The 20,286-nt window shown below is 33.6% G+C and overlaps 2 protein-coding genes across 5 annotated transcripts in view; one reads left to right on the top strand and one right to left on the bottom strand.

Annotated features, from left to right (window-relative positions):
• Nucleotides 1-5,942: 5,942 nt before the first annotated feature.
• On the bottom strand, nt 5,943-14,941 carry LOC143214255 (uncharacterized). 2 transcript variants are annotated; one of them, XR_013010117.1, is made up of 2 exons: nt 14,361-14,941; nt 5,943-14,225 (listed from the first exon to the last, which is right to left on the bottom strand). XR_013010117.1 is itself a non-coding variant. In XM_076435033.1 (2 exons), the coding sequence occupies exons 1-2, from the start codon at nt 14,622-14,624 to the stop codon at nt 11,992-11,994; spliced, it is 312 nt and encodes a 103-aa protein (XP_076291148.1). In that variant the 5' UTR covers nt 14,625-14,759; the 3' UTR covers nt 5,943-11,991. The 2 variants fall into 2 exon arrangements, 1 of the variants encoding a protein (XP_076291148.1); XM_076435033.1 differs by having other exon boundaries at nt 5,943-12,039; nt 14,361-14,759.
• The window catches only part of Vacht (Vesicular acetylcholine transporter), a 130,347-nt gene continuing 124,875 nt past the window's right edge, over nt 14,815-20,286 (top strand). For 2 of the 3 annotated variants that reach the window (XM_076435028.1, XM_076435027.1), the window contains exons 1-2: nt 14,815-14,975; nt 19,216-19,404. In XM_076435028.1, coding sequence (XP_076291143.1) covers nt 14,891-14,975; nt 19,216-19,404 — 274 coding nt within the window. In that variant the 5' untranslated portion in view covers nt 14,815-14,890. Of the gene's footprint in view, nt 14,976-19,215; nt 19,405-20,286 lie in introns of those variants that run through there. The other variant, XM_076435029.1, reaches the window with a different exon arrangement.

The raw sequence follows: 20,286 nt of genomic DNA, 5'->3' as shown, positions 1-20,286 counted from the left end.
AAAAATCAATATTTTTGTCAATTTTCTTGTAGTTTAGTGTGTGTAGAAAATGCTGTATTGATGTGATTTAGAAAGTCTCTTGCACATCCAATATTTTCCATCTCCACATATCGATTAAAATTTAAGTGGACCACCCTTATCGTTAAAAAAATCACTTTATTCAATTTTTTGTAGTTTCATGCGTGTAGAATGTTGCATTGAAGCGATTTAGAGAGTCTCTTTCACCTTAAGTATATTTTGCATCTCTACATATTGATTAAAATTTAGGTGGACCCTCCTTATCGTTAAAAAAATAATTTTTTTCAACTTTCTTGTAGTTTCATGAGTGTAGTATGTTGCATTGAAATGATTTGGTGAGTCTCTTTCACTTTACATATGTTTTCGATCTCTACATATTGATTAAAAGGGTGGACCACCCTTACTGTTAAAAAAATCATAATCGAATATTTTTCATATAGTACTGTAAAAAGTAACGTGGGATTCTTTTGGATTAAATTTCAAAGTAGAAACTAAGAAGGGAAAAGAAACGAGTCTTTGGATTGAATTCGAGTGAATACTCCCTGAACATTGTACTATACATATGTGTAATTCCGCGAGAGATATCATTTGTATTCCGTTTTAATACGAAAAATGACTTGCAAATGTAATTTGAGATGCAATTATTCTGATAACAAAGAAACTAAAAGCTCGTTTTCCCTGGAAGATTTCTGTTCGTTTTCCCTATTCAATTTCTCACAGTTACAGCTACCGTTACGCTTATTCTGGTGTTCCGTGCAGATACGAGTGAGAATTTAAAAGTTTTCGAGTAAAAGAATAGTCTCTGTAATTTCTGGAGCTCTGGCGGTGACATTCAAGAATGAAAGGAGAATTAATAATGGCTACGGAAAAGTGAGGAGAAACGAGAAAACAAATTAATTTCTGCTTAACAATCGGATATTGTTCGGGACATGCATTTACATCCATACATAGTAATATACACACGATGTGTGTTATGTGTAAAGAGACTTTAGTGAGGATGTAGAAACAGTCATCTGAATTAAATTATTAGAGCAATTATAACGTGTGTAAAGAAACTTTTCAACTTTTTCATACGACTATTATTATAATATTATCAATTTCTATATAATATACTATATAATATATCATATTTCTATATATATTACTATATTATATACTACATTTCTATATTTTTTCTATATTCTATATTTCTATACCTTCTATATTTCTATATTTCTATATTTTTTATATTCTATATTTCTTTACCTTCTATATTTCTATATTTCTATATTCTATATTCTATATTTTCTATATTTTCTATATTTTCTATATTTTCTATTTTCTATATTTCTATATTCTACATTTCCTTATTTTCTATATTCTATATTTCTATATTCTACAATATATTTCTACATTTTCTATATTCTACATTTCCTTATTTTCTATATTCTATATATGTATTTCTATATTTCATATCAACGTTCATTTGATAAAACCTAGTCATTTTATACAAGATGTGGTACGGCCAATGATTGTTGCCATATATCAATAATCATGTAAATATATATGACACGTTTGTAATTACAGCAGTATCACTATTTAATAAGTAATATTAAAACTGTTCGATTATCCGACCCACCTCGAAATTAAACGATAGCTGAACTGAAATCAAGCCGATATCCTTTTACCTTACGACCGTAGAATTAGTGTGGATGCAAACGCTGCGTGCTCGCACGTGGACCGGCGCAGCATTGCGCGATTTATATTCCCGTGTTGCGTCTTCCTACCTGTAATGCGATTCTTACTTCATCCAGTTCCCATAAATGTTTCGCTCTACCGCGCTGCAAACATTCTCTCTCGCGATTGTATTTTTTCCCTCACATTTAATTCTGATCTATTAGAGAGCCTTCGAGTTTCTAAAGCTATCCGGACAACACAGCCTAATCCCTGAAATTTTCTGTTACTAATTACTAGACTGCGGATCTTTATGCAAACTGAAAATGATCAAAATCAACTGTAAAAAATAAAAGTAGAATGAAAATGCATTCCCTTTTTTAATAATTGTAATAAGATGAGATTAATGTACATACAATAAGATACATACTAGTCAATGTATAGTACTACAACAATATGGTTAATATTTACTTAATATTAAGTATTTATTTACTTATTTACTGATTTATTAATTAAGTATTTTTACTTAATATTTATTAAGTAATTATTATCATTAAATTGGTGTTCTCAATACATGTTATCTATTTGTAACATTTATGTGGATAATTCACAGTCCAAATCCTGTTCATGATGCTCCATAGGAAAAACTTTACTCTTTTTGAAGAAACGTTCTAAAATAATTTGTTTGTATAGAACTTTTATTATTGTTATTCTGTATTCAATGCCAGAGTGGGGACTGTCACTACCGGATTAGTCACGTGACATTGTGATACATGCAGGACAGTTTTTTAAATAGGTAAAGATAACTGTTCACTTCGATTTAATTATTATACAATTAGGTACGAACTGTTGTATACGAAGTCTCCCAAAAATCTTTATGGTTCAAAAACGAGGCGTCTGTCGGAACTCAGGATTCGATTCCCCTGACTCTTTCCTTTCTAACGAGATTTTGCGAGAGATTTGGCACTGTGTTGTCCCGTTCAGAGTCGAAGTGAATTCGATCGAATGGAACCAAATTACACGGGCCGCTCGCTCGACGTTTCGGCCTCGAACCTCGCCCTCCGAGCCGACCTCTCCCTTCTCTTCCGCCTGATCACCTGTTTCCTCTTCCGTTCTTAAAGAATTTCCTCCGAAGAATTGCGATGCTCCTCAGCATTTCTTCCGTAAACACTATCGATCGGAGTCCTCTAAGTCAGGCCTGTTCAACTTCTTCTTCGTCGCGAGCCACGTGGTCCCCACTCATTTGATACAATTCTAAATTAAAAGATTATGCAACATTTCAATCGCGAGAAGGTTTTTGTTCTAGTAAAGTAATTTTCTTTCAAGCACGTGGTCATTATTTATATTCTTGTCTAATTACAGCCAGATGGCGCATGCAATATGTCGTAATTTCAATGAAAAGTGACCGTAATGTGTATAGTATTATAAAAATAACAAGATTATTATTAATTTATATTTTGTGCGATTTTTACTATATACTGGAGTCAAAAAATATATTCAATAAATTCCCATGAAAACACCTTTACAATTTCAATAATTGACCCCTCGTGGTAGGTTTAGTGTTAATAAAATAAAGCTGAATAAGAAACAACGAGGTCACATGTTACGCCAATGAAAATAATTATCAACTGATAGTTCTGTCGATAAGAGTTCACCTGAGATTTATTGATCAGGCTGGAGATATTGAATACCCATCAGCCGCATGAGACGAGGTGGGTTATCCTGCAGCCTGTATCCAATTAATATGGATTAATCTATCAAAGACACTACATGTGATTGAAGATGAAGTTGACATAAGCTATATTCATTTTCTATACTATCATTAATCTTGAACTATCGCATATAGATGTTACATGGATCATTAAACTTGCTTCATTAAGGTATTAGTTAAAAGTGTTCGATCCACTTAGAAGATTAATAGTCCTCCCTATGTACCCCCTACGACTATGCACGTATTGCTAGACGTAGGACATAATGTTCTTTTCTTATACAATAGGATAAAATGTTCTTTCCTTATCGAATATCGTTCGGGAATTTTTTCCGATTTTTTGCTTGCAAACTTCGGTTGTAAAATGAAAAACCAGAAAAAATAGAGATTTCATAATGAAGCTTAAGAGCGACCACTCTGGAAATTTATTTACAATTAAAATAAGGTATTATCATCAATAATATATGTGTTAACAATATATTGTATTTCATACTGAAAGGAAATATATATTTATTAATTAATTTATTTATTTATTAATACTTTCAAACAGCAAATATAATATTCATTTACTAAATTCTTAAGGAACATTGTTCAAGATAATTATACATTATTTTCGAGCCTTCTATAACCAGATTGGACTGAATTACAAATTTTTATAGCTTAACCAACACAACATTCTGGTCACTATAATTATTTCGTTCGTTTAAACCGTGTAATGCCTGAAACTCTTGGTTTAGGATGAAAAGGTTAACGTAATGGAGAATTACCAATTTAAAGTACGGGTACACACACATACGCGATTATTCAAACACAGTTTTGAATTTCAACTAACTTATTCGGTGTAGCTTATAAATTCGTAACATTAACGATGCTGAAACTTTATTGCGTGCATACATTACTGATGCAACTAGACAGAAAATATAGAGAGAAACATTTCCGAATTTGTTTGAAAACTAGAATATACGCATTTATTAAAATTGAAATATCAAAACAAGACATTTATTTACAGTGGCGGACAAAAGAAAGTTTAAAATTTGAATTTCTCTCCCTTCATCTGGCGTATTAAATAATAATGATATGTATCCACCAAAATGTTTCTTATCTACTATTGCATATTACATTATTATACATTATCATAATGTTTCTGCACAAATATGAACACCAGCAAAAATCAAATAAGCATAAACAGACAACGAGTATTAATGGCAATATAATTATATTTATAATTATAATTTTATAATTATATCTATAATTATAATTATTTTTACAATTATCATTATATTCATATAAATATAATATAAGGTGCAGCTTTATATTCATACAAATATAATATAAGGTGCAGCTTTATATTCATACAAATATAATATAAGGTGCAGCATATTATTATACATAATTTATGTACAATTACATGTACAATTTTCTAACTAAAAAATACATTATAAATTATTTCGTTTTGCTGTTTCATTTTCTTGCATCCGTCAGAATAATAATATGTAATTAGCGAATTAAAATCAAAATTTTTACTTTGCATATTTAAGATTTTCAGTTATCTGTAACCTTATTTAAATTCCAATATGTTCGAGAATACTCTAAATACTTAATAAGTTAGGTAAACATTTATCTGATTTTATTCTGTCGTAATGAGAAACCGTAATCGAAATGTGACCCCACTTATTCCAGTTTTTAATCTCAACGCACACCGAGATATGGGTTGAAATACAATGTTTATGCAGTAATTACTACCATTTATGTAATAACAATAACCCGAGCAGAATCAAAAGCAGCATTACATAATAGTTGACCTAATTCAAGCTTAATGTAAATTTAATTGTTTGAATCCAGATCTGTGCAGATAAGCTGCATGCGATTCAAAACGGAGGTAATATTACAACTGTTTCATTATTTGAACATTAAACGGGGGCAAGCGAATTTCATTTCACATTGGAACGAAATATATTTTACATCAAACTAATTATTTATTTAATTTTTCTGATTCAAGTAAGATTATAGACATAGCATAGATTATAAATAATAGAAATTAAAGTGCAGAATATAAAATGTTCATCTAGTTTGTTTATTCAATCAGAATTAGAAATGATTGAAAGACTGCTTAAAACAATTATATGTATCGTTCAGTCATAAGAAAAGTGACATAAGTCAAAAAAAGGAAATTTTACAGGAGAACCATTTGAAAATTACCTAAATTTGTTATTTTCTTAAATTGTATAATATATTACCAACTTAGAAATGTAAAATGATTTGTTGTTATTTGGATACTGGGTTAATCGTCATGCACATTAGCTATAAAGTACACCACAAATTATACAGGGTGTCCCACATAACACTTTTCACGATTTTTCAATTAAGTGCTTGCAATAATCTGATAGAAAAATATTTTAAACAAAAATCGATCAGTTTTCGATTGGAAATATTCGACATGAATAACAGTATGAACGTATCAATATATTATAAAAAATATAACATTTATGAACATTATCAAGACTTTTAAAATTTTCAAGACTTCAAGACTTTTAAAATTTTCAAGACTTCAAGACTTTTAAGAGTTTCAAGAATTGTGAAGAGTTCCAAGAATTTTGAAGAGTTTCAAGAATTTTGAAGTTTCAAGAATTTTGAAGAGTTTCAAGAATTTTGAAGAGTTTCAAGAACTTTGAAGAGTTTGAAGAATGTCAAGAGTTTCAAGAATTTCTGATTTCGAATAAATACCGAATTGATTCGAAACTCTGTGGTGATAGATTTGTTTGAAAACTTGCAAGACAGAGTATTATATGCCCATCACTACTCGCAATTGATGCACAAATTTTTTATTTCGCATAAAATTCCAGAGTGTAGTCATGAATTGGGAAGGAATTAATTTTCGTCGAGGTATTGTTATTCCAAAGAGGATGCGATCCATCGTGGCATCTCTGACAGACAAAAGTTCCTTCACGACCGTATTTGTCACGAAAACACTAATGAAGAATCCTCCTCAAATTATAGCTTGGACGCTTTATAGCCGAAATCTTGATAAAATCTCGCCACGGTGAGTGGGAAACTGGCAGAGACCGATTTTAATCGCACAATGCATAATTACGGTGAAATTTATGTGCGTACGCTGGAAACCACGTTTCACAGTTCGCGGTTTGTTTCATTAATGAATGAATGAAAAAGAGGAAAGGAGAAGACTACGGCGAAAGAGTTGACTTGTTAGCACAGTTGTTGCGGTTCCAAGTGTGTAGAAAAACACGCACCGTCGACTTGCTGCAACAATTAACACGCTAACGTTCTTTGCACATTACAATTTTCGAATACTGCAATACCGTACTATGTATAGTATTACTTCAACATACTTCATTTGGCTGATTTTTACCCGTTGTACAATTTTATTCATTATCTTCACACTTTACTTTTTATAATGACATTTCGAACATTTTCATGACCTGCAGTGGCAAGAAAGTAATTTCAGTATTTGAAGGTGAAATAGAGCCCAATTCTTTTATTCAAGCAATGAACATTAATGAATAAGATATTTCCCCCTTTTTTCGATGATCTTTTGCCAAAAAGAATAAATAAGAAAATATTTAATTGATTAAAGGTTTTATTTCATCTTAACCCTTAGCACTCCAATGGCGACTCTGAGGCGTCAGTAAAAATTGCTGTAGCATTATTCAAAATATTGTTTAGATTATGGAATATATCGGTATCTAATCAATTACTAAACATTTCGGCATAAAATCATAGAGACTGGAAATATTCTAAATCCGAAAGAAATGTTTAATCTTCGAGTTAAAACAGCTTGGAGTGCAAAGGGTAAAATACCGAAATTACTTTCTATCCAACACAATATGTACGATAACTACAACAATTTTTACTGACTGAAATTTTTCAAGCAGCAATGCATTTTTTATTAGTATCTACATCAGGCCTGGGCAGTTTGCGGCCCGCGAACCGCAGAGACTTCTCTTCCCGCTCCTGGGTTAGGTCACAGTACGATTAAAGAATTATAACTTTATAGGGAATTTCAACCATAAGTCGTCAGAGAGATCAACTCGTCTCCTCCATTACTGGAAACTTCAACGAGCGCGAATAGAGCGCTCCGCTTGTGCGGAATGGGTCTCCGCCATATCATATTTTCTCGATCACGAAATATCCTGCATTTATTAAAAAATAAAATCCTTGGGCTTATATCACCATATGTATTTACTATTAACAGTTGTATTTCTTTAGGTGATCGATCAAGTTCAAATCTTATTAAACATAAATTCTTGAATTACTTAGAGGATAATAACGTGTCAAACTCGTGGTGAACACTAAAATTAGTTAAATAAAATAATAAATTTCACGTACAATTAAAAAATTAAATTGGTTAATTTTTAAGTATTGTCAATTATCTGTGCCTTTTATTCTCATTTTATAAGTAATTTAATCAATAATTAAACATTTTTGTTAAACTAAATTGTGGTCTCTGATCGAACAACTATGTAAATCTTTCACTTTCCATTTGCTGATGATAAAATACAAATTAACGATTTACCATTGCAAACGTCAGCACGAATAAAATTGATAAGAGGCGGACATTTAACCATGCTCGTTATAAGAGCTGAAAAATTTGAAATCGGCTGGTACTAGGTCATCGTTGAACCCACGACCAATCCGTGTACAGTTATTCATTAATTCGAGTAATCGATATTGATCTGCCTACTCGAGAGGTTAAAATACCCTCTTTCACTATTCAGTTCCCTTCGCCATTCGCGAATACAGTCAGCCATTTCTGGTTCCAAGTGAGATCAGTTATTCAGCGATTTAGGTTGCATTCAATATAGTATAAAATGAATTTAATCTTAATAAAAAGAGAACAACTAGTTCAATAACTTTTATCTGCCTTCTGAATTTAACAAGTTTAATTTTAATGTTCCTATGTACATATAATTAACATTCCACGTGTATCAAATTCGCAAGCAATGTAATCAAAATTTATCTGTATCAAAAACAGGCATACAACTTCCAAATATTATTTAAGGAATAATCCAACGATATTATTCTGGTTAAATTCTAAATTGAAAATTTAATACTGAAATTTGTACCGAATGATTATACATAGAAATAATTCACGTCCTACGAATGTAGAAAATGTTTTGTTCGTGAAATTAAAATGGATCTTTTTATTCAGTATTTTTAATAAAACTATAATACTTTTTTTTTTATTTTCATACCGTTTTCTTAACACGTTCGCTGCCGAGCGACATTTTCAAAAACGGTTCCACCACGCCAACAAATTTTAATTAATTGTAAAACAAAAATACAAAACATGTATTTATGGGAAAGATATTGAATTTAGATAATTTTTAATATAAAATGTTTTATGACAAACCTAAACACAAACTTCGACCTACGAGATAACTCGTTGTTGGCAGCAAACGTGTTAATTTGTAAATGTTAGATGATTGATTGATTCGATGATTACACTCATCGACAATCATTGATTAGATGATTGATTTCTGCACAAACATGAAATAAAGAGTATTTTTATTCAAAGTATACAGTATTAATTCCAGCAGTGTAGTATTGGTAGTTCGGTACTGACAGAGAGAGGGTAACTTTTTCCCCTGAATTCGTGCTCCCCCCCCTGATCTGGCGACGCTGAGTCTCGCAAAGTCTAGTCCGCGTCTTCCACAAATTTGTTGTCAGCGCGTAATCGGATCAGTTGACACGGGGTTCTATTAAACAATGCATTGGAACACCAGGAATATTCTCTGATATTCTGATGCAGCGATCTCTTTCTGGATTCTCGCCACCCGGTCACGCTCTCACGCTTTAGACGGTCTACTTAGCAGAACATAACGCTGCCCCTTTAAAATGTCTCGCCGAGCCAAGAAACTATAAGTAAGCTCATTATAGGCCCTCGGAATCTTCTTCTTCTCCTTTTGTCATCAAACCTTGTTCGACAACTTTCAAATTAGGCCACGGTTTATTAGATTAGGCATTCCGGGGAGCTCTATTCTTTTCCCATTCAACTTTCCATAGTGGCATAGCAGTCTGTAGAACAAATCTACGTTCTACATCGATCTCAGTTCTATGGAATTATACTAATTGAACCATATGAATACAAACCATTAGTTCGAACCGTCCTGTACAAATTTTTTATGACACACAATGCTTTACAAGTTTACATGTTTTAAACGTTTTTATTTCAGTGGGAAGTCAAGGTCATCTTGGCATTGTAAAGTGACAAGTTCAATGAACGATTATACTATGAACTTGAACTGGCCTTGAACGAACAAATTGGTATGAAACAGTGGCTCTTTTTGTTTGTAACAAAGCTTTATAATTTCTTTCATTTCTTTCAAGAAAACATAATAACTAGACAGCGGATCTTTATGCGAAATAGAAATTTTCTACCTGAATTGCAACGAACAGGAGTGAAATAGAAATTTATTTTCCTTCTTAATATGTTCAATAGGTTGAAAATGATATAGCAGTATTTTAAAATCCTTCTAATATTTTTACTGTTTTAAATTGCACCTACACATTTTTGTCATAAATGCATAAACTCCGCTGTCTAATAATAACATTTTATTTTCTCTCCTCGCAAAATTCCCGATTTTATTCAGAATGTATAAAATCGGCGCATAACTTAAAAAGGACACGGACAAACGTAAAGAAGTAGGTATTGTCATTCTGTAGAGCAGCCTATTATTTACATTGGTGAAAATTTCTTCAGTTTCTAATCTTCTGACGTTCAGCAGCATTCTTTGTATACAGCAACCCATTAAAAATCACGAAGAGGTGGAATGCAATTGGAACATGTTCTGCTCCAGATATACATAGTTCTATTTAAAAAAAACTCAAAATGGTGCAATTTGTAGACCATTGACAATTGATTACCTTTTATTGCAAACATTCTTTTGTCAGACTGTCGAAAGTACTGCAAAAATCGTGGGGACTAAATTGTGGACCACCTTGTATATGTTGTAGATAAGAACATAGAATATAAAAGTAAACGTAAAACTTGGTCTGCAGACTGACCACCATTTGATCTTCTTTATAGGTTTACATAAAACAGAATGTAACGACTACTGCAACCATCATGGAAAAAGGTATAAAAATAAAAATCTTTATGGGCCTATACACTAGTAACTAAGAGAATTTTACCAATTGCTCGATATAGCATATTAACCTGTAATCTATAATGTTGGGGATGTTTCTACATGTAAAAATAAGTCGAAAGAAAGGAATAACATTTTCTCGTTCGATGTCTCGTTTTCGAGAAAATCGACTTTGAAGATCCGTCGCGTTCGCGTGCTGCAGTTAGTGTACGCAGGAAGTAGAATTGGTTGGTCATGATCAGACACGTCAGACGACTCCTATCAATAGTACGTGTGTTTGCTGCATTTTCAAAATAGGTTTTCTTGAGAACGAGGCGTCGAACGAAAAAATGTTATTCCTCTTTTTCGACTTATTTTTACATGTAGAATGATCCCCTGCCCGGTTCTACCACCCGCCCGCCCATACCCTGTATACAGAGAAATCTAAAAATTGTATGTTAAATATCTTCGTAAAAAATGAGCATTGGTAAAAAAGCTCGGACACGTGTCTGCTTATTTTGTCTCTAGTAACAGTACAAAAAGTTTCATCAAAATCGGCGACCCTACAGATGTGACCTTTCCATGTAAGATGAAATTTTCATGAAATTTTGTATATTGATTACAGATTTCACTGAAATTTGTTGCAATCTGTCTAGAGAATTTTTATCTCGGATAAAGATCCGCTGTCTAATCATAACTAACTAGGAAAATTTTTATTCACAAATGAAATTTATTACAACAATTTAATATTTTGTTAAAGCGCTGAATTGAATAATTTCATTACATTCATGGTTTTGACGCAGCGTTATTTGAAACTTTCGAGAGAACAAAAACATGGCGATACATCAAAGTTTGCAAAATGATAAAGCGTCTGTCGTAATGTAAATATATTATCAGTGCTCACACAGAATTTTAAGTGCAAAGTTTCAGTAACAACTAGACTGCGGATTTTATGGATTTATGACAAAAATTAAATATATTACGCAACGAAATATAAATAAAAACGTAATATATTATTTTCACTACAATGAAATTATTAGTGAAAAATATAAATTTATATTTAGCTCCTGTATGTCTAAAAATTACTATGTTCATCATTATTAGTAGACTGCGGATGTTATGCGTTTATAACAAAAATGGATGGATGTAATTTGAAACAGGAAAAATATTAAGACAATTTAAGAACGCCCATATGTTATTGCCAATTTCCTAAAATTGTTGAAAATAAGAAACATGTTTTTATATATATTATAAATATTATTAATATATTTTGCATAAAGAGATTCGCAGTCTAATTATTACTATATTTATTTATATATATTAATAACTATTAATATATGTATATAATCTAAACTATCTATCACTACTTGTTAAACGATATAATTTTAATTAACGAAGTATGAAATACTACGATGCATATGCGGTTGCTCTCAATTCTAGAAAGCCGAATAGTAACATCAACACGTGCAACGACTATACCCCTATCCGCACGCTCAAGTCTCCTTATTAATCTTACCCGCATGGGGAATTTCACTGAATCTTCTTGAACGATGACTTTTTCCATTGAACTCTCAGCAACTTTAAATTGTAAATAAAGCATATTTAAGACATAACAAAAATAAATTACCAGGAAAACAAACATTGTTTAAACACTGTTTAAATCCTGCTATATGGTAATGTGTAGATGGATCGACCATATATTTACTATCATTGCATCGACCATATATTTAATATTATTTTGAATATATTTAGTTATACATATTGAGCAATAATAGTTTGCTCACAAGTATAATATTCGTTGGCATATGTATATATGTATATAAGTTCGTCAAATTCTATTACAATTGTTTATACTTGTAAATCTTATATTTTATTCCTGTCTATAATGTCTTCACAAAAAGTGAAAGAATTCGCGGCATAGTAGTTTCCAGATCTTTTTTGTTTTTATATGCAAAAGCAAGACGGACGTCTGGGTCTTTAACGAATTTAAAAGAACGTTTTAAATATTGATCCGAATGCGAGTCCAAATTTGTGACGAATATATAGGACGATCCAATATAGGTCGCGCGGAGAATTTTTGCCCTTTCTCGGCAAAGTAGAATCGTGCAATTTTAAAACTGAACGACTTTAATTGTTAAACTCGTTTCCTCTCCGTTTAATGATCATTATTTAACGAGTATCCACGTGGCGCTCCTATCTCGCGAACGCGAAGTAAACTTTGATTACCAAAAATATTTTCCATGAATCATTGAGGTAGACTCAGACTTTAATATACTATAATAATTAATTCCGGCAATCCATGTCTTGTGTAATTCTACATTTCTACTTAAATTACATGTTCTTTGATAGATATAAAATGTCTCATTCATTAACAGTTTGTATCTGACACAATAATATGAAACTAACAAATGGTAAAATGGTAAAATGGTTTGTTCGAAAGGAACTCGCATGTTTTTTCACCAACTATGTACCATGACAGTCAAATTCTTTAAATTTATACTTTTTCGCATGGACTTCTAATAAATATTAAAGTTTAAAATTTTGCAGAAAACTCGTATAGGAAAATAAATTGCATCGACTCCTAATAAATATTACAGCTAGCCTTTCGCTATCTTTTAGCTACCCTTTAGCTATCTTTCAGCTACCCTGGCCAGTTTTATGGCGTTCGAATCTCCGTGGTGGAAATGCCGATTGACGTACACTCCCCTAAAGTTACAACACAGCCTCGCATAGAATACAATCTCGATTATCCAAATATCTGAGAGCATGCTTCAAATTTAAACCGCTCAATCAAGAGCAACCCAGCACGCTTTTGCTCTACCAATCAATAATGATTGAATTTGTAATTAAGTAACTATTCTATCACACGAACTCCCATGTTTTTTCCAGTTTAGTTTGGATAGTGAAAGATTTGGATAATGAAAGGAGTGATGGTGATCAGTTTGACCCTCTGACATCAAAATCGTGAATTATTCAATGTTTGAAGACTAAATGGGATTACATGGAGTATCTTCAAAAATATGTTCTTAAAAATTGGCAAATAAAGTTAGAAACATTCTCAACTATGTAGCTGTAAGAATACTGCTGGGAGCAGGAGACAGCTTCTGAAGGACTCTCTTACCCAGAGTCGTACAGGTGAAGTTCATATCGACCTGACGCCAGAAATGCCCATAACAATTGTTTTAAAATTTTAACTACAGATGTGCAGCTTAAGATAACCATGTCATTTCAATCGATGCCGAATGACAATTTCTAGGCTTGGTGTACTCTTTCTCGACCCTAGATCTTACTGGTGAAGTTCACATCGACCTGTCGCCAGAAATGCCCGTAACAATTGTTTTAAAATTTTAACTACAGATGTGCAGCTTAAGATAACCATGTCATTTCAATCGATGCCGAATGACAATTTCTAGGCTTGGTGTACTCTTCCTCGACCCTAGATCTTACTGGTGAAGTTCATATCGACCTGTCGCCAGAAATGCCCGTAATAATTGTTTTAAAATTTTAACTACAGATGTGCAGCTTAAGATAACCATGTCATTTCAATCGATGCCGAATAACAATTTCCAGGCTCGGTGTACTCTTCCTCGACCCTAGATCTTACTGGTGAAGTTCATATCGACCTGTCGCCAGAAATGCCCGCAACAATTATTTTAAAATTTTAATGACACATTTGCAGCTTAAGATAACCATGTCATTTCAATCGATGCCGAATAACAATTTCTAGGCTTGGTGTATCTTCCTCGACCCTAGATAGCCGAGCTCTGACGAGTGGAGATGACGACGCCAATCCGAGACAGGAGTCAGGAAACGGAGTAAGTGAAACGTATAATATTTGGTACTCAGATTATTATTTGAACAATTTTGGTGTGCCCTCAGTTATCCAGGATTGAACTTACCGCGGAGTCTCGAACAATTCGTGCTGATAACCTGGACTCCGAGTAGCAGGCAAGCTCGTAGGTGGAGTGAAGGACAAACCCGTCGTTCGACAGTGGGGTGCCGTAAAACTCTCGGGCAACGGTGACATCGGTGACCAATTCATGTCGAAAGGAATCCAAACTCCATTCTGTTCGCCACGTCCGAAGCACCCTCTTTCCCATCAGCCCAGAGTCGTACAGGTGAAGCTCAGCTATCGACCTGCCGCCAGAAATACCGCGCAGCATCGACCGTCGCCGTTATACCTGTTCTTCCTCTTCCCCCGGGGACATGCTACCCCCCCAACTCGCGGAGAGGGTGCACGAGGAATAGAGCAGAGAAGGGGGATGCGGAATAGTTTGATGGTGGAGGGTTTGGGGGCTGACGCACGGCCTCAGTGCCGCGGCCAATCCCTGGATCCTGGAAACCGCGGCTGCGCCCTATCGCAATTTCACCCCGAAGGCTAGGGGAACATGGGGACGGGAAGAGGGTGACGTACGATACGGTGGCGGGGATGACTCTGAGGGCAGACGTTCCAAAGCTACCCCGACGGAGAGACACACCGAGACGCCCCTGTCATCGGGAGCCCTTCGGTCTCAGTAAGTATTCTCAGTCATCAGAGCATTCGAACTTTTCTTCACGGTTCACACTACTTCGCCGATGTGTCTCGCTCATTGTCTCAGACACCGTTCAATAGACACCTCGGTATCTCCTACGGCAACCGATCAACTCACCTGTCCGCCGCTACCGAAATGTCGGAAACCTTACCCCAAGCGGCACAGCTTACACCCCCCGGTAAACTATTTAGCTGCCGATGCATTTGTATCAGCTTTCTACGTTACTCGTTCCTCCGTAAGGGTTCATCTTTTACAGAAGTCCTATGTAGGAATCTAGTTGATCGGTCGTGTTGAGGTCACCGAGTTTCCTGGTTCGAGCCAGCAGTGTATCGATTGATCGGCACGATATCAATTTTGGTAGCTACCCTTCGACATGTAACTCGGCTTCGCTTTTCCCTGTATCTTCTCGATTATCACTATGTTACTCATGATTCGTTGTAATCAGTCAGGACTTTCGTAGCGATGTCATCTTGGCAGGATTTCCAGGTGGATTTCGAAAATCATTTTGATGATATCATCTTCGTGGAACGCTTAGGGTCATTTCTACGTAGTTTCAATGACCTTCCTGTGACCTCCTTGGTCTAGGTACTCGTAGACATTTTCTTCTGAAATGTCAGCTTTCAGCGAGAATTTAAGCGAGAGTTGTTATTCAGTTTTTTTTGTTATTACCGGAAATATGTTCTTAATATTGAATTTTAAAAATTTTTGTATTCTCTGTATTTTATTGTGTTCAGACATCTGTGTACGAGAGTTAATGGTGTATTAGGTGCTGTACACTGGAAAATATGTCACATAGTGAGCATTATTGGTAACTTCTTTTTCGGAGGGATCGAACACTGTACGATGAGTAGCAGCTCAAAGATACTGACACACCGGTGTTGTATATGGAACGTGTGACACCGCATGAAGCTTCTACATTAAACTATTTTTACAACTTCATAGTAGAACTTTCAATAACTTTGTAATCTGTCTTCTAATTTATTTTGTACCCGATCAGTGTCCTAACACGAGGCCAATGTAGATCTATGTATCCGTATCAATATGCCGCAATACTTCGTAAGAAAAGTTTCGTATTTGAAATGAAATGAAAAGTGAGCAATGTGCAATGCATGCTGGTTTTAGCAATATATTATCATAATACAATTTGTTTATTGACATATTATATTACTTTATCAGTTTCCATAATTTTGAACAATTCAATCATTTCGAATTGTGAAGTGTAAAAAATATTTTTGATAATTTTGCGATGAGGACATATTATATTAGTTTTTCAATTTCCATAATTTTGAACAATTTAATCATTTCGAATTGTGAAGTGTAAAAAATATTTTTGATAATTTTGCGACGAGGACAAATTGTATTAGTTTTTCAATTTCCATAATTTTGAACAATTCAATAATTTCGAATTGTGAAGTGAAAAAATATTTTTGATAATTTTGCAATGAGGACATATTATATCAGTTTTACAATTTCCATAATTTTGAACAATTCAACCATTTCGAATTGTGAAGTGAAAAAATATTTCTGATAATTTTGCAATGAGGACATATTATATCAGTTTTACAATTTCCATAATTTTGAACAATTCAATCATTTCGAATTGTGAAGTGAAAAAATATTTTTGATAATTTTGCAATGAGGACATATTATATCAGTTTTACAATTTCCATAATTTTGAACAATTCAATCATTTCGAATTGTGAAGTGAAAAAATATTTCTGATAATTTTGCAATGAGGACATATTATATCAGTTTTACAATTTCCATAATTTTGAACAATTCAATCATTTCGAGTCGTGAAGTGGAAAAAATATTTTTGATAATTTTTCGATAAGTATATATGTATTATAATAGTTTATCAATTTCTCTATAATTTTGAACAATTCAATCATTTCGAATTGTGAAGTGATAAAAATATTTCTGATAATTTTGAACAATTCAATTATTTCGAATTGTGAAATGGGAAAATATTTTTAATCATTTTTCGATGAGTATATATGTATTATATTAGTTTAACAATTTCTATAACTTCGAACAATTCAATCATTTCGAGTCGTGAAGTATAAAAAACATATTTAATAATTTTGGAATAAGGACATATTATATTAGTTTATCAATTTCTATAATTTCGATAAATTTTGAATCGTGAAGTGTAAAGAATATATATCTTTGTGGCTGCGCCATGTTTCGGAGCACCGAAAACTTATTATTTAATTCAAGCGAATACGTGGCCAGAATAATCGCATTACAACACGATCAGGAAAATTACTTTAGAAGTACACTAACATGTGTGCAGTTGTCGGAACATGTAAAGTGTGGAAGACTAGATGTTATAGATAGATGTAAATGCTCTAAATATAGATCGTCCAGTGGTAACTTCTGTGTAAGATAATAGAAGTGTGAAGGAAATTGTGTCGGTATTGGAGGAGGAACAAATGAAATCAACTTACTGCCTATAGATAGAGGAAAACGTGCTGAAGATGACAACTTTTTGATTACTGCCAAGTAGGGTTGGCGACGTGTATTCTTAACTATACACTTAACTTTAACTGTAACACTTCGAGTTACAAAATTACAGATAAAACTCAACTCGTAACCGCTTTGTTATACACAAATTAGTCTTTTAAATAAAATAATTTTTCCGGTGATTATATTAACGTGGAGTAAGTCGTATTTTCTTTCTGGATATTTAGAACTATACGGTCAATCGTATTGAAAAATATTTTCTTTATTATTCAACAAAATCTTTCGTGAAATTAACGATCTTCTAAACTTATATAATTTTATGAGTGACTTAAGAAAACAAGCTAAAAAGAAAAATTTTATCAACTGGCAATCATGGCTAACCATGAATCAATAGAATGTATGATCATACATTATTAGTCTGCGGATCTTTATGCAATTATCGCTTTTGAAAATTTTCAAAAAATGCAAGGATATAAAATATGACAGAATTTAGTACGATTTTAAATTATTTCAGATCTAAAAAGGCTACTACCACAGAAAATAAGATTCTATTTGATTCGAGTCTCTCTCTCTCTCTGTCTCTTGAAATTTGTGTACAAAAATTATCTATACATTATCATTATATTTATACTAGTAGATACTCATTTTTATATTTTTCCTTTGTCACCGGCCTCGCATTTGCATATAATGGGAGCACTTGTAAATTAAAACATAATTTTGGTCTTCATCCTATAATTTACATACAATTTCACATCTATAAAATAAAAAAATTCAAGTTGAATGGAAATATTCTAGGTCGGAAGAAATATTTAATATTCGAGTTAAAATAGCTCCGAGGTGCAAAGGGCTAAGGAGTTCATCTTTGAAAGCTTGTCTGATCATGGCCAACTAATTCTACTTCTTGAGAAGTCTAGCACTCCGTCCAGCTTTCAAATCTAATTTTCTAAAAAACGAAGTGTCAACCGAGAAAATTTTATTCGTTTCTTCCACTTATTTTTCTCGAGACATTCTGTACAATGTAGTTAATGTCGGTATGTATTAATAAACTGATATTCAGTAGCGTTCATTTTATGAGAACGTTTTAAACAACTCAGTAGCGCTTTCAGTTAAATTTCTCGTTACATTTGTATTGTAAAAAAAGATTATGCCACGCACCGTTCAATTAAAAAAAATATTTCACGTGAAATCCGGCAGATTTAGTTAATCATTTCGTATCTTTTTCAAAATGGCCTGAACGTCTACATTTCACGTCACATTTGTATTGTTAAAAAAGATCATGCCACGCACCGGTTAATTTAAAAAAATATTTCACGTGAAGTCCAGTAGATTTAGTTAATCATTTCGTATCACTGTCAAAATAACCCTGGATAACTATACTAACGCGTAGGTGGAAATAATGACGTCAAATAAAGTCACGATTATATCTCTTTTCACTTGACGACAAAAATATTTTACCTCGCATGGAAATAGGATACATGAGATGAAGAAGTTAGTTTGGTACTGAATGTATTAATAGTAACATTGAGAATTTCTTCAACTGTCCATTTTTCTCATCAGCTATTGGTTGATTTTAGAGTATCCCTGGTGTTGTCGTGCACTTTCAGATACGGTATGTCGCTAAAAATTTGTTTCTTCAATTCGGAGAGTACAAAAACTGATTAATTAAATAATGCTGATAGAAACAGTGTGCGAAATCGTTCGGTTACGAGGATGTGACGGAAACTAAAAAGAAGTGGAATGGATTTGTGTGTTGCAGGCCCGGTTCGAAATTCAGCTGAAAAGGTGGAGGGCCAAGGGACGCAAGGTGCAGAAGAGTCGTTAAACGACTCGAAGGACAAGGACGGCGTTGGCTCTACACTGAGCGGTTTGTTCGCCGGACTTCCGGCATTGGCGGGTCCCCAACGCCTCGCCAACTCCCTCAGGCAGAAGTTCGCCAATAACTCCGGTAAGTTTACGAATTTTCTTCGGTCCACGGCGTTTCCCCTTCGTCATGGAGGCTCGTTACGATCGTTGACGAAGTTATCGTTCCCCTGCACGCTCACCAGTCACCGTAATTAATAAACGAGGGTGTCGACACGCATTTAACTACCTTCGATGGGATGTCAGTTTACGAATGATCGGTTCACGATAATAATTAATCCGTTTCTGACGATGACATAACTGTTGACAACGGAACACGACAAAATAGATGTTGTCCGTTGCAAGAATAGTGAAAGGCTTGTCACATGTTTCTCTATACTACGTGACAATAGCACAGGATGTGTACCTTCTATGCTGTTAGGACAGTGCTCGAAATTTTCATGACCTATTACATAATTTTCTAAGTCGATAAATCTGATACTTTCCAAGGGCTCTAGAGCTTACTAATATAGTATCGTGTACAGGGTGAGTCACCTAACGTTGCCACCTCAAATATCTTTGTTGTTTTTAAAGATACAAATGTCTGAAAGACAAAGTTGAATGGTTCAACAAAAATATTTTTTTAGAGATATCAAGGTCACCTTCATTTTTTAAAATGGAAGAACCCTTTCTTAAACACCTACAATGATAGTTCCTTTCATTAGGAATTCAGTGACTATAATTACCCGTGCACCTATAAACTTTCTAAGTAGCTCCTAGTCCACATAACAGACACAGTCCATTATCACCTTGCATTAACCATTAAAAATTCGCAGTTCACTCGTTAATCACTCGCTAATTTTCGAAGCCCCTTATTTGTCGACTTCATACTTAGGCTTTAAAAACAACAAAGATATTTGAGGTGGCGACGTTAGGTTACTCACCCTGTATAATAAATGAAATTTACTATAACTGATTCGTTTAATCT

The sequence above is a fragment of the Lasioglossum baleicum genome, chromosome 12, assembly GCF_051020765.1.
Source record: "Lasioglossum baleicum chromosome 12, iyLasBale1, whole genome shotgun sequence".
NCBI classification, from domain to species: Eukaryota; Metazoa; Arthropoda; class Insecta; order Hymenoptera; family Halictidae; genus Lasioglossum; species Lasioglossum baleicum.
This window is presented reverse-complemented; position numbering and strand designations above follow the sequence as displayed.

Bases quoted from the DNA above. Each gene is read 5' to 3' on its own strand.
- LOC143214255 (XM_076435033.1), bottom strand. From the start codon at position 14,624: ATGCTGCGCGGTATTTCTGGCGGCAGGTCGATAGCTGAGCTTCACCTG. The intron at 12,040-14,360 runs GTAAGTTCAATC...TACAATTTAAAG, and splicing joins GAATTGTTCGAGACTCCGCG to TTGCTGAGAGTTCAATGGAA.